The 15,895-nt window shown below is 37.8% G+C and overlaps 2 protein-coding genes across 2 annotated transcripts; both read right to left on the bottom strand.

Moving 5' to 3' along the window:
- Positions 1 to 3,807: 3,807 nt before the first annotated feature.
- On the bottom strand, positions 3,808 to 4,773 carry LOC138420219 (olfactory receptor 5M10-like). The gene has a single exon (XM_069553345.1). The coding sequence runs from the start codon at positions 4,771 to 4,773 to the stop codon at positions 3,808 to 3,810; it is 966 nt and encodes a 321-aa protein (XP_069409446.1).
- A 9,979-nt stretch (positions 4,774 to 14,752) lies between these two features.
- Positions 14,753 to 15,685, bottom strand: LOC138420664 (olfactory receptor 5M10-like). The gene has a single exon (XM_069553976.1). The coding sequence runs from the start codon at positions 15,683 to 15,685 to the stop codon at positions 14,753 to 14,755; it is 933 nt and encodes a 310-aa protein (XP_069410077.1).
- Between the last annotated feature and the right edge of the window lie 210 nt (positions 15,686 to 15,895).

Here is a 15,895-nt window from a genome sequence, read left to right as displayed (position 1 = left end):
AAATTTAAAAAAATTTAATAAAAATTATGTTGAAAAGTGGAAGGGAGTAGATCTTTCACTACTCAAAGAACTGTAATGCAAAGATCATAGTAATAGTTTATTAACTCAAGTGATATTTATTCAGAATATTTCTATTCTAGGTTTTGTGATAAATTCTGATTTTAAACTAGTGAGCAAAGCTAGACAAGGACCTTAGACCTGGCCCTCGTGACACTGAGAAAACTGGGGATAATATAATCATGAGTAAATCGCAATGATAATATTAAACATGCAGTTTAAACATTTCTATGAATTAGAGTTATATGGTATTGTGAGAATGTATCCTAAGAGGATAGGACTTCAAGAGATCAGCCAAGAGGCACTGAAAATACAAAAGCATAAATATAACTAAATCCCAACAAACACTGAAACTGAATATTAGAAAATGAAAAAGATAGTGTCTTACCCGCAGAGAAATAACAAATAATCTGGTAATACACCAATCTGCATAGCCAAACAAAAATATGCCAGAATATAAGATATTTTAAATACTGAAAGTGAGTATCTGTCTTTCTACATTCATACCCAAATAAATTCTCCTTTGAGAAAGGACAAGTGATATTCTCAGATAAATGGATAGAGAGGGACTCTCACTGAAAGAACTGATTAAGGATATATATCACGCAGCAGAAAACTAAACCATAAATGAAGAGTGGGCACCAAATAATAGTGAGAGAACAATTGATAATGTCACGAAAGTTAAAGGAACACAAACACTGAACCACCATTTAATATAATTATAACTGTAATCATATACAATAAAGATCATTTTAAAGTTCATTAATAAATAATTTACTACTGATGATTTATTCTATACCTGCAAATGACAGTTTATAAGTTGGAAGCAGGATGAATTCATAATTAAAATATTGTATGTTCCTTTTATTATTTAATAGCAAAGTAGGTACACTGATTAATGAAGACTAAGTTAAGCCAAGTACGCATACACAATTTAAGGGAACTTACTAATAATAGAAAATAGAATGTGTCAGTCAAACAAGGATTGAAAAGGAAAGAAAGTTGCAAAATATGATTTAATTCACAGTAGGTAAAGAGGAGAAAAAGCATAAAGTAGTTTGTGAAAAGCACAAACTAAGTTGTCAGAAATATTCAAAAGTGTCAATATCTACAATAAAATAAGAAATAGTGATCAAAAGGACTCTGGGCCTGAAAATTAAAAAGTCAAAATAAACATACTGGACATAACCAACTAGAAACAAACAAAAAATAAACAGCCAAATATATGTGAATATCAGACAAATCAGACTTTTAGACTTTATACATCGTAGAAGGGAAAGTATAAATGATAAAAGGAATAATACCAGTTCAGTACTTGATAAGACCTAATAATATAGTCTCAACAGTTTTAAAAACTACAAAAGAAAATAGGCAAACCCACGTCATCTTTCTCCATTTTCATGTCTGAAATTCAAACGTCTGTAAGGACACTGAAGATCTGATAAAAGAAAATTCACTGGATAGACTTTATAGGACCTTGCTCTACTCACTTCCCATGCCTTCTAAGCATGTCGCAGGTCCTGGTCTTCCCCCAGATATGCTTCAGGAGGAGATGCCAAAGATAAGCACTAGTGTCCATGGCATGGAGAGGCCATGGGTCTGAGTTTCTAAAACAATGCAATAAAAGGACCTGCTGTTAGAGCACAGGGAGGACTGTTCAATATTCTACAATAATCTAAATGGGTAAACAGTTTGAAAAATATAGATTCATGTAGAGGTATAACTGAGTCTCTTTGCTGTATATCTGAAACTAACACAACATTGTCAATCAACTATGCTCCAAGATAAAACAAAAATTTTAAAAATGAAAAATCTGGCATTGTGTGATATATTAATTGCTAGTTATCCTGACATTGGTAGTCTATGTTGCTTTATATTTTGGATGTATGCTGGAAATTGTTCATAACAAAACAAAACAAAATGAAACCTCAAAACTAGTTTTGTGATAGGGATATAGATAGATTAAAACACTTAAAATGTATAATGAAGATAATCTGTAGGATATTTAGGATTTACATCAACAATCTTATGAATGAGGATTCTATTGGACCAGTACTATTAGCTAAAGATATATCTTGGAGTAATAATCTGAGATTCCTAAAGATCTTCATTTCTATATAATTTGAATAAAAAATACAAAAGAAACAATCCAACAAGCAAGTTCACATATTTGGTGGCTATGGGTAATGTAGTCACTACATTCGCTAATTTTATAAAGCAATGACAATGCTGTTTTGTCTTGTGTCTTAATATATTTGTGGTATTGTTTTAATATACTGAGTCAGAACTAACAATTTGATAACATTCTTCCAAGTCTCATAGGTGAATTATAAAAGGAAAAAAATAGTCAATAGGCAAAATGATTTGTCAATTTAAAGTGCTCACTGATTGATCAGAGATATGTTACATACCCGTGACCAAAATGTCTACGCGATTTGGCAAATAACTTCTCTTGAATCGCTCTTCTTACTGCTTTTTAAACATTTCCTCCGCCAGTGGGTCTTCCCAACCCAGTTCTGAAACCTGCGTTTTCTGAGTCGCCTGTGCTACAAGCAGGTCCCTCACCACTGAGCCACTGGAAAAGCCTCTTTAACAATTCTAAAAATTGAAAATCACTATGCTGAATACCAGGCTTTCCTGGTGGTTCAGACGGTAAAGAATCTGCCCGCAATGTGGGAGACCTGGGTGCGATCCCTGAGTTGGGAAGATGCCCTGAAGAGGGGCATGTCAACCCACTTGAGTATTCTTGCCCAGAGAATGTATGTAGCCTCGCAGGCTACAGTCCATGGGATCACAAAGAGTCGGACACGACTGAGCAACTTTCAAATGTTGTATACCTGAAACCTAAAATTACAAATCAGTTATAAATCAGTTTTTTAAAAAATCAACTCGATTGACCTAACAGAACCAAGTTCATCTCTACTCATCTCTTCTGAGTTTTCCAGCGTCGTAAACTTCCCCAACTTGTATGTCCCAGGGGGAGATGCCAAAGGTGAGCAGTCAGGTCCATGAAATGGAGATTTGTGCAAATTTGAAAAAAGTGTCATTGTGTGAAAACTTAATGATGATTAGTTATGCTTTGAAAAGTGCTCTTTATATCATTCACTATTTTTGTTTGTGAGATGTTAACAGTGCATTAAAAAAAATGTGAAAGCCCAATATAGGTTAATGCTGAAAGCATATTGGTAAAAAAAAAAAAAATTAAAAGAATTAATAAAAAAAATCTAAAGAAAATTTGGCATTTCGGTCAAACATTTAATCAATGAGGATTCTGTTAGACCAATACTAATATCTAAATATAGTTCTTAAGTAATAATTTAAGATACCCAAAGATCTTGGATATGTAACATGAACAAAGAAAAAACCAACCAAACAAACAAAAAAACTTTCCTCCTTATATGTTAACAAGTTTTGGAAAATAATTTGGAAATTATTAAACCCCTCAAATCAAACAAATTGTCATGGTCTTAGCATCACTGGTAATTCTGTCTTTTATAACTTTCTACCTTTATGAATACTGTACACAGAATTATCTGTCCTTTACTAATACGAAAATAGCGATGCTATCTGGTCTTGTCATTGAATTTCCATGTGGTATTCATTTTAAATATACTGAAATGACACAAGCTAATGATCTGACAGATTCTTCCACATTTCATAGGTGAATTGCAAAAGGAAAAAATAAGTCAATGACAAAAAGTGACTTATTAATTTAAAATCCTCTTTAATCGGTAAGAAAATACAAATATATTACATACCTCTGGCCAAATGTGTACCCAATTTGGCAAAAAAAATCTCTTGAATTACTCTCCTTATTGCTCTTTTAACATCTTTGTTCCGAAGGCTATAGATCAAAGGGTTAAACATAGGACTCAGAAAGACATAAAAAACAGCTGCAATTTTGGTCTGTTCTATGGATGCCTCAGAAGGCGGCCTCAGATACATCCAGAACAGTGTCCCATAAAACATAGTGACAACTGTCAGATGAGACCCACAGGTGGAGAATGCCTTGCGCCTCCCTTCTGGAGAATGCATTTGCAGAATGGCTGTAAAGATGGCAATGTAAGAAATGAGGATGATGGTGAGAGAGCACATGAGGTTGGAACCAGCCACCACGAACATGGCAGTCTCATTGACATAAGTGTCTGAGCAGGCCAGGACTAGGAGAGGTGGGTCCGCACAGTAAAAGTGGTTGATTTCATTGGGTCCACAGAAGGAGAGGCGGAGCATCAGGATGGTCTGTGCAAGACCATTTGCAAAGCCATAAATATAAGATGTAGCAACGAGAGAGAGGCAGACACCTCGGGACATCTTGCTGCCGTATAACAAGGGTTTGCAGATGGCCATGTAGCGGTCATAAGCCATTGCTGTGAGCATATAGCTATCTGTGAGCCCCAAGGAAATGAATAAATCAAACTGTATAAAGCAACCAAGGAAAGAAATAGTTTTTCTCTCAGATGAGAGATTGACCAGCATCTGAGGCGTGACATTGGTGGCATAACAGAGATCTACAAAGGAGAGGTGGCTGAGGAAGAAGTACATTGGAGTCTGAAGCTTTGAGTCAGTTCTGATTAACAAAATCATGCTCGCATTGCCGAAGACTGTGATCAGGTAGATGCCTAGGAAGACCGCAAAAAGGACAGGCTGCAACTCAACTCGATCTGTCAGTCCCAGGAGGATAAACTCAGTCACTTCTGTGTAGTTTTCCTTTAACATTGTGTTTGCTCAGCTTCCAATGATGTCTAAAGTAAATGAAATAAAAATGCATTTTTTAAATCATTTTCCATTATTAACATCATTTCATCAATGCCTATTTCTTTCAAACTTCTAAACACATGTGGCATAAAGAAGTTACATAGGGTACTTTCCAGGTGATCCAGTGGTTAAAACTTCATTTTGCAATGCAAGGAACAAAGATTTGATACCCTTTTAGGGAGCTATGATCCCACAGGCCTCATGTCCAAAAACACAAAACATAAAACAGAAGCAATGTTATAAGAAATTCAGTAGTCTTTAAAAAGGTTCCTCATCAATTTTTTCTTTAAATATCCAGATGTAACCTAGTAATTATGCATTAGATGCCTCAATATCTACCTTAATACAGAACACAGTTACATAGTTTCAAAAGCTTTTCTGCAAGTCTTTTCATAGTTGAGCGGCTTAGATCTTTTCTACAAATCATTATCATGAATTGATCACTTACAATCCCTTTAAATATTGCTTTTCTTTAAAACTATGATTTGTTTTCAGAATAATTTTGATGTAGTGTCTAAAGTGTCAGTAATTGAAATTCATTGTTTTTCCCCCACAGGTGAATGATTTAGGGAAATGGAATAAATACATCTTTATAGAACCAGTGTCTGTCTACCTGCCACTCTAACCTCAAGGTTATTTTCTAGGTAGTCCCTCACCCTGCGATGCATGTTCATTTTATCCACCCTTGCCTAACTCAGATTGCCCTTACATGGCCAAATCTTACTTCTCCCAGGCTATCCTTACCTCTGTATATTTCAGCCAATTATTTAGGACAATAATTGACTTGGCAGCAGTAGCAATTGGCTCATGGGACACAAAATTAAATTGGTATTTTTGTATAAATACAGGTAAAAATAAAGTACATAAAGAATATGTGATTATTTTTATATACCATATTTTTCAGTGGTATTAAATATTAAAGGAGGGAATAATTGGGGTAAAATTATGTATTAAAAATGTCCCCTCTCATCAGAACTGATTCAAATGAATCAGTTCTGATGAGATGGATGAAACTGGAGCCAATTATACAGAGTGAAGTAAGCCAGAAAGTAAAACACCAATAGAGTATACTAACACATATATATGGAATTTAGGAAGATGGCAATGACGACCCTGTATGCAAGACAGGAAAAAAGACACAGATGTGTACAACGGACTTTTGGACTCAGAGGGAGAGGGAGAGGGTGGGATGATTTGGGAGAATGGGAATTCTAACATGTATACTATCATGTAAGAATTGAATCGCCAGTCCATGTCTGACGTAGGGTGCAGCATGCTTGGGGCTGGTGCATGGGGATGACCCAGAGAGGTGTTGTGGGGAGGGAGGTGGGAGGGGGGTTCATGTTTGGGAACGCATGTAAGAATTAAAGATTTTAAAATTAAAAAAATAAATAAATAAAAAATAAAAAAAATGTCCCCTTGAGGAGAAGACAATTTTTAAAAAAGTGATTGACACACCCATCCCCAAATTGTAATATTTTTGTTGTAACTTTACCTTATTTAACTCTTTCAGAATGTAAGAATAAACTGTATGATAGGGATGCAATTTGAGTTCTGTAAAGGTCACACTGATAATAATAATCATATTATCTATGAAGCTGAGACAGTATGTAAGAAATCATAAAGTGCATTTCTCAACTTTTGTACATGATAAAGGAGACCATCTCCTTGGAAGAAACTCTATGATGATCCTAGACAGCATATTAAAAAGCAGAGACATTACTTTGCTGACAAAGGTCTGTCTAGTCCAAGGTAAGATTTTTCCAGTAGTCAGATATGAATGTAAGAGTTGGACCATTAAGAAAGCTGAGCACCTAAGAATTGATGTTTTTGAACTGTGGTGTTGGAGAAGACTCTTGAGAGTCCCTTGGACTGCAAGGAGATCCAACCAGTCCATCCTAAAAGAGATCAGTCCTGAACATTCATTGGAAGGACTGATGCTGAAGCTGAAGCTCCAGTACTTTGGCCACCTGATACAAAGAACTGACTTGGCAAACTAATCTTAGAGAGAAGTGGACAGAAATGGCTCTGGGCACTATGAAGCTTTGTATTCTTGACAGACACTCTTGACCTGAGGCCCTGTCTCGTGGCCTTTGATCTATTCTTTTTCCATTGTGATACCACTCCATGATACATTTATAAACATTTATACTATAAAAAAAAAAAAACTGTAGCTCTGACACATGTTTCTTCAAGCATTTCTCTTTGAACGGTGCACGATGCAAAGAAAGAAAGAAAGAAAATAATAGGATTTTGCTTAGCTGGTAAAGAATATGCCTGCAATGCAGGAAGACCCCGTTTTGATTGCAGGGTCCAGAAGATCACCTGGAGAGGAGATAGGCTACCCACTCCAGTATTCTTGAGCTTCCCTGGTGGCTCAGATGGTAAAGAATCTGCCTGCAATGCAGAAGACTTGGGTTTTATCCCTGGATTGGGAAAATCCCATGGAGGAGGCCATTGCAACACACTCCAGTATTTCTGCCTGGAGAATCCTCATGGACAGAGAAGTCTGGTGGGCTACAGTTCATGGGGTCGCAAAGAGTCAAACACAATTGAGTGACTAAGCACACAGCACAGGAAACTGTTCAATACCTAGTCCAACCTGTGAAAGAAGAGTGATTTCCCAGTGACAGCTGGATATGAAGAAGCTGAGGAATTTATACCAGAATTGTCACAGAGGGATCAGCACCCTAGGGTTCAATTAATTTTCACAGAAAAGCATTTAGAATATAAACCACTATGAGTGATTTACCCTTTTTAAAATCTTAAGTCCATTGAGGACACGACTCTTGCTTCTCCCCAGTATCTTCGGGAAATCAAATCTTCTGAAATGATATACTAATGGGACTCATTTTTTTTAACTTATGCCTAAATGTCTGGATATTTTGAGACTTGACTTGGGAGAGTTATTAAGTTCTCATGCAGATAGAGACTGAAGGGTATAGGCAAACCATCAGACAGTCAGACAACTTTTGCTGCATTTGAACTACTTATTTACTGATTCTGAACCTTGCTCTTTATATTTTAAATTGTTATAATAATAAATACCAAGCAAAGGGAACACCACGGATAAACAGATACAATAAATGTTCTAATGATGCTTCCTTTGTCAGTCTAGACCATCTATACAGTTTATCTTTTTTTTTTTTTTTTGGTCTACCTGGAGCTTAACCTTAAATTCCATCAATAAGGCTCCTTGAGTGTCTAGTTTCCATCTGAGTTAGGCCAATGGGAGAAACCAGGAGCATAACAGAAATGAGAGGAAGAGAAAAGTATTCAAATTTCATTTTCTCCCAGTTTCACAATGAAGTGTTAAGGTGGCTGCATCTTTTCAAGGAAAATCTCTGCTAAGGTGTGTATTGAAAAGGTGGCCTAGCATGCTCTTCCGGGATCTCGTGAAACTAGAATCCTGACAGCGGCCGTTGTGTTGACTGCTTCAGGACTGGTATGAAAACTCTCTTACGACCTTAGCCTCCAGGCACTTCAAGTTCTTGGACTGATTTACTTAACACTGCCAGTATTCTCCTTACTAACTTAAATTCTTTCCATTAAATTCTCTTCAGTTAAAACATCTGAGTAGGACTTTGGTTTGTCTCACATCCCTGACTCAGACCAGAGGGTTACACAATAATTACTCAATAAATGTTGTGATTGAAGTGATATTTCTGGCTTCACCATGGCTGGATACTGAAAGGGCCGTTGAATCATCATCCTTCTGGGTCATGGATCACTTGCAGACTACACACAGGAGTCAGAGATTAAAATTACTAGCACTGTGCTATACTTATTCACTCAACTAGTCTGACTCTTTGTGACTTCATGGATTGTCACCTACCAGGCACTTCTGTCCATGGGGATTCTCCAGGCAAGAATGCTAGAGTGGGTTGCCATGGCCTTCTCCAGCAGATCTTTCCAGTACAGGGGTTGTACCCAGGTCTTTGCATTGCAGGCAGATTCTTTACTGTCTGAGTCACCAGGGAAACCCAAGAACACTGGAGTGGGTAGCCTACTCCTTCTGCAGGGGAAATTCCTGACCCAGGAATTGAACCAGGGTCTCCTTCATTGCAGGTGGATTCTTTATCAGCTAAAATACAGCATTATTGCATATAAAACTGGATATGAGAATATGGCTTAGACATACTTCTCCACCCCTTTCTTGAGAATTAGAGTCACCTGGGCAAGCAGAATAGTGAGATAATTCTTGCTTTCTTTTCCCCTTTGACATGACCGAGCAGCATCTCTGACTGGGAGGGACATGGGTATCAGCTACACAGAGCATAAAATGACATTTCTATTGATGATGAGGCACCTGTAGTGATCTTTTTCATCATGTCATATATTTCCCTTCATCAAACCAGTGTAGTTAACTGGGAATCTATAGAGAGGATCTGAAGTGTCCTTCAAAATCAACACTGCTTTTACACTTGCCTCTGGATGGTGACTATAGCCATGAAATTAAAAGACGCTTACTCCTTGGAAGAAAAGTTATGACCAACCTAGATAGCATATTGAAAAGCAGAGACATTACTTTGCCAACAAAGGTCCGTTTGGTCAAGGCTATGGTTTTTCCTGTGGTCATGTATGGATGTGAGAGTTGGACTGTGAAGAAAGCTGAGCGCTGCAGAATTGATGCTTTTGAACTGTGGTATTGGAGAAGACTCTTGAGAGTCCCTTGGACTGCAAGGAGATCCAACCAGTCCATTCTGAAGGAGATCAACCCTGGGATTTCTTTGGAGGGAATGATGCTAAAGCTGAAACTCCAGTACTTTGGCCACCTCATGCGAAGAGTTGACTCATTGGAAAAGACTGATGCTGGGAGGGGTTGGGGGCAGGAAGAGAAGGGGACGACAGAGGGTGAGATGGCTGGATGGTATCACGGACTCAATGGACGTGAGTCTGAGTGAGCTCCAGGAGCTGGTGATGGACAGGGAGGCCTGGCGTGCTGGGATTCATGGGGTTGCAAAGAGTCAGACACGACTGAGCAACTGAACTGAACTGAACTGGATATCTTTGAAATAAAGATACTGTACACTACTGTACAGTAGAATACACAAAAGCACAGTCACTTATAGAGGATTTGCACACATAATGTACACCAGTCATGAGAACTAACTTATGTGACTCAACATGTGAACAACATGTTCACATCTTTGAAAATTCAGAGCATTAAGGTTCAAAAGGAATTATTTTATATGAATACAGTTTTGCTGTTTGTGAGAACATAGATTCACTTGGAGGGCATTAAACTGATGAAATAATGCAGAAAGAGAAAACACACAAATGTTGTATGATATGACATGTATGGGGAATATAAAAAACAAAACAAACTTGATTAATAAACAAAAAAGAAACAAACTCACAAATATAGAAACAAAACTATGGATACCAGTGGGGAGAGGGAAGTGGGGAAAGGCAATATAGGGTTAGGAGAAAATTGAGTTATTATAAGAATATGTAAAATCATGTGTATGAATCTCTTGAAAATTTGAAAGCATTGCAGAATTACAAAAAAAATCTCTCACTAAACAAGGATGAAGGTCCTAAGATGGCAGAGGAATAGGATCACTTTCTCCCCAACAAATTCACTGAAGGATCATTCAAATGCTGAGCAAATTCCACAAAACTACTTCTGAATGCTGGCAGAGGACACCAGGCACCCAGAAAGGCAGTCTATTCTGTTTGAAAGGAGATGTTTTATCATCAGTGCGGTATGGATGAAGAAGTCTTGAGCCTACTGTAAGAATAAGACTGAAAACCAGAGGCAGGAAGCTTAAATCCAAAACTTGAGAAAACTAGAAAACTCCTGACTCCAGGGAACATTAATTGAGAAGAGCTCATCCAAAAGCCTCCATACCTACACTGAAACCAAGTCCCACCCAAGAGCCAACAAGTTTCAGAGCAAGACATACCAAGCTTATTCATCATATTACAAGCTACGATCATCAAGACTGTATAGTACTGGCACAAAGATAGAAATATAGATCAATGGAACAAAATAGAAAGCCCAGAGATAAACCCACACACTTTATCTTTGAGAAAGGAGGCAAGAGTATACAATGGAGAAAAGACAATCTATTTAACAAGTGGTGCTGGGAAAACTGGTCAACTACTCATAAAAGAATCAAACTAGAACACTTTCTAACACCATACACAAAAATAAACTTAAAATGGATTAAAGATCTAAATATAAGACCAGAAACTATAAAACTCCTAGAGGAAAACATAGGCAGAAAACTCTCTGACATAAACCGCAGCAGGATCCTCTATGACCCACCTCCCAGAGTAGTGGAAATAAAAGCAAAAATGAACAAATTGTACCTAATTAAATTTAAAATGTTGTGCACAAAGAAGGAAACAATAAGTAAGGTGAAAAGACAGCCTTCAGAATGAGAGAAAATAATAGCAAAGGAAGCAACTGAGAAAGCATTAATCTGAAAAATATATAAGCAACTCCTGCAGCTCAATTCCAGAAAAATAAATGACCCAGTCAAAAAATGGGCCAAAGAACTAAACAGACATTTCTCCAAAGAAAACATACAGATGGCTAATAAACACATGAAAAGACGCTCAACATCAGTCATTATCAGAGAAATGTAAATCAAAACCACTATGAGGTACCATCTCACGCCAGTCAGAATGGCTGCAATCAAAAAGTCTACAAACAATAAATGCTGGAGAAGGTACACAGACGTGGCAAAGATGATGGATGTCACTTCCATAATTAGGCTATATTAAACTGTGACTTTTGTCTTGCCAGCAATATCTCTTTCTCTCTGGATTTGAGGTAAGCTGCCATATAGCGAGTTTCCTTAGAAAGATACCTTTGTGACAATGAACTGGGTATGGACACTTTCAGGAACCAACAAGAAACTGAAGCCAATGAGGTACCACTGTGTGCCGGTCAGAATGGCTGCTGTCAAAAAGTCTACAAGCAATAAATGCTGGAGAGGGTGCAGAGAAAATGGAACCCTCTTACACTGTTCATGGGAATGCAAACTAGTACAGCCACTATGGAGAACAGTGTGGAGATTTCTTAAAAAACTGGAAATAGAACTGCCATATGACCCAGCAATCCCAATGCTAGGCATACACACTGAGGAAACCAGAATTGAAAGAGGCACGTGTACCCCAGTGTTCATCGCAGCAGTGTTTACAATAGCCAGGACATGGAAGCAACCTAGATGTCCATTGGCAGATGAATGGATAAGAAAGCTGTGGTACATATACACAATGGAGTATTCCTCAGCTATTAAAAAGAATGCATTTGAATCAGTTCTAATGAGGTGGATGAACTGGAGCCTATTATACAGAGTGAAGTAAGTCAGAAAGAAAAACACCAATACAGTATATTAATGCACATATGTATACATATATATGGAATTTAGAAATGATGGTAATTATGACCCTATATGTGAGACAGAGACAGATGTAAAGAACAGACTTTTGAACTCTGCGGGAGAAGACAAGGGTGGGATGATCTGAGAGAATAGCTTTGGAACATGTATATTATGATATGTGAAAGAGATCGCCAGTCCAGGTTCAATGCATGAGGCAGGGTGCTCGGGGCTGGTGAACTGGGATGACCCAGAGGGATGAGATGTGGAGGGAGGTGGAAGGTGAGTTCAGGATGGGGAACGCATGTACACTCATGGCTGATTCATGTCAATGTATGGCAAAATCCACTACAATATTATAAATTAATTAGCCTCCAATTAAAGTAAATAAATAAATTTTTAAAGTATACAGGGAAAACATGTTTTATATATTTTCAGTATTTGTTTTTCTACAATTAATATGTTCAATTATTTTTGTAACTAAGTTAGTGTGATTTGTTAATATTAACTGCATTAAAAGTGGTGTTCATCAAAAATAATATCTTTGAAATGTAAACCTTATACTATCAAATGAAACTCAAGGTTTATATATAGCACATGACTCCAATTTTGCTTTATCAATTATAATAATATATGTACAAAAATTATTGAGAAGAGATATTTAAAAACACAAGAGAATTCATTCCTTTGTTTAGAGCACATAACTCATAAAAGTTATTTCTTCACATCTGTTTTTATTTTCTAGTCATTTATAATGAACATGTGTGTTTTATAATCTGAAAAATATATTCATAACATACAGTCAAAATAAATATTCCGCATATCAAAATTGCCTGCTTTACATGGAACAACAAGACTATATTACCCACAAATTATCCTAATGACATGAAGAAGAAATTCACATTACCTGTTATTAGTTATCTTGCTCTCATTACAATCACCATGATCATTTATAGCAATGACCTGGTCAACTCATTACCCTCAACATCCCATCCAGTATTTGTTGTATAATAAGAGGTTTAGCTGAGCTTCTCAGGTGGTGCTAGCGCTAAAGAACCCACCTGCCAAAGCAGGAGAGGCAAGAGATGAGGCTCTGATTCCTGGGTTAGGAAGGTCCTCTGGAGGAGGGCATGGCAACCCACTCCAGTATTCTTGCCGTGAGAATCCCATGGACAGACGAGCCTGGTGGGCTATAGTGCATAAGGTCACAAAGAGTCAGACACAACTGAAGTAACTTATCATGCACACAAAAGAGGTTTAGCCAATTCAATATGAAAAGAGAGAGAATTTGGAATCAAATTGCCTTTCTGCTACTAAGTGGCTGAATGACTTTGGGTAGGTCATTTAGTCTCTCTGTGCCTAACAAAGTAAAACTTATAAATGGAGATGACCATTTCTGCACTAGTTCATTTGTTAGGATTTAATGCATAATAGACTTCCTTGGTGGCTCAGACAGTAAAGTGTCAGTCTACAACGTGGGAGACCCAGGTTCGATCCCTGGGTTGGGAAGATCCCCTGGAGAAGGAAATGGCAATCCACTCCAGGACTATTGCCTGGAAAATCCCATGGACAGAGGAGCCTGGTAGGCTACAGTCAATGGGGTCGCAAAGAGTCGGACACAACTGAGCGACTTCCCTTCACTTCACCAACGCATAATAACATAAAAGTGAGAATTCAACTGTAATTGTGTTACTTATGATTATTTTCATACATGTTGATTTATACTCTCAAGAATTTCTGAGGTGAGTTTCACCCAAAGTACAAAAACATAAATCACAAATAGAGGTCAATAAGTTGAATATTGAAAAATGAGAGACTCCAAATAGGCTTGGGGCTGGTGCACTGGGATGACCTGGAGGGATGGTATGGGGAGGGAGGTGGGAGGGCGGTTCAAGATGGGGAACACGTGTACGCCCATGGTGGATTCATGTTGATGTGTGGCAGAACCAATACAATATTGTAAAGTAATTAACTTCTAATTAAAATAAATAAATTAAAAAAAAAACCATTGGATTAAGAATTGCAAAGACTGAGTTTAAATTTGGTTCCTAAAAGCCACAGTGGTTTTCAAGACTATAAAAATTAGGCAAAATGTTAAGTACTTTACAATGATTTTAAAACACATTTTTCTAACTGGATATAAATCTTGACATCAGAATATTCTGTTGGCTAAGAGTGAAACACATCTCTTTGCTTAACAAAAAGAAGAGATTGCTATATATCATGTCCCAATGACTAAATGATCCTGATCCTCAAAAAAATAAATAAATAAATAAATAAATAAAATAAATAAATAAAATAAAAATAGAACCTGGAATTCTATCACAGTTAGAGTTCTGTGTTACTCATTTCTAATCTCTGAAACACAAGGCTGGTGCACGGGGATGATCCAGAGAGATGATATGGGGTGGGAGGGGGGAGAAGGGGTTCATGTTTGAGAACTCATGTACACCCGTGGTGGATTCATGTCAATATATGGCAAAACCAATACAGTATTGTAAAGTAAAATGAAGTGAAAATAAAAATTTAAAATAAAAGAAAAGTAAAACACAAGGCTGTTATGGACACTTAGTCATATCAAATGAACAGATGCTTAAAGTGCAATTTTATGAAAGGTTTCTCTTTATCATTTGCTGCATGGCTTGGATCACATCCTTGTTCCTCATACTGTAGATCAGTGGGTTCAACATCGGGCTCAAAAAACTATAAAAGACTGCAAATATTTTGGACTCCTTTACAGACTTCTCAGTTGGAGGCCTCAAGTACATACAGAAGAGGGTTCCATAAAATAGAGTGACTATTGTCAGGTGGGAACCACAGGTAGAAAAGGCCTTGTGCCTGCCTTCCACAGAACGGATCGCCAAGATAGAGGCAACAATGAAAACATAAGACAGGAGAATGATGAACAAGGAGCTTGACAGCGTGAAACCAGCAACCACAAACATCGCCATCTTTTTGACATAGGTGTCAGAGCAGGCCAGCATTATCAGAGGAGGATCAGCACAGTAGAAATGGTTGATTTCCCGGGAGTCACAAAAGGACAAGCGGAAAGTCAGCAGCGCCTGAGAGAGACCATTGAAGAATCCACAAGTATAAGGGACTGTGACTAGAAAGATGCAAACGTCCTTGGACATCCTGGTGCTGTACAGCAGAGGGCTGCAGATGGCTACGTAGCGGTCCAAGGCCATTGAAGCAAGGAGATAAAACTCCGTGATCACCAGGGCGATGAAGACGAGACACTGTGTGAAGCATCCCGCGTAGGAGATGGTCTTCCGGTCTGAGAGGAAATTGTGCAGCATATTTGGAGTGACATTGGAGGAATAGCAAAGGTCTACAAAGGAGAGATGGCTGAGGAAGAAGTACATGGGGGTCTGCAGGTGGGGATTGGTCCTGATCAGCACGATCATGCCCAGATTCCCTGCCAGTGTGCTTAGGTAGATCACCAGGAACACCCCAAACAGGGCCTTCTGCAGCACTGGGTCGTCTGTGAGTCCCAGGAGGATGAACTCAGTCACTGCAGTGTGGTTAGGGGAAGACATAGTCTCATCCCTTAAAAACTGAAAGTGGTAAAGTGAAGAATTCTATCTGATCCTGATTCTGCATTTAATCCATTCTTTCATCATTTACTTTTAATCTATGTCTCTATAAGGAAATTACTCTTCTCAACCAATGCATCAGAGCGTCTGTGTAAATATTTGCACCTTATCTCTTTGCGATATATTTTTCTATATATATACTGGAAACACACA

Source organism: Ovis canadensis, chromosome 15, assembly GCF_042477335.2.
Source record: "Ovis canadensis isolate MfBH-ARS-UI-01 breed Bighorn chromosome 15, ARS-UI_OviCan_v2, whole genome shotgun sequence".
NCBI lineage: Eukaryota > Metazoa > Chordata > Mammalia > Artiodactyla > Bovidae > Ovis > Ovis canadensis.
The sequence above is the reverse complement of the archived record's forward strand: the minus strand, read 5'-3'. Positions and strand labels throughout refer to the sequence as shown.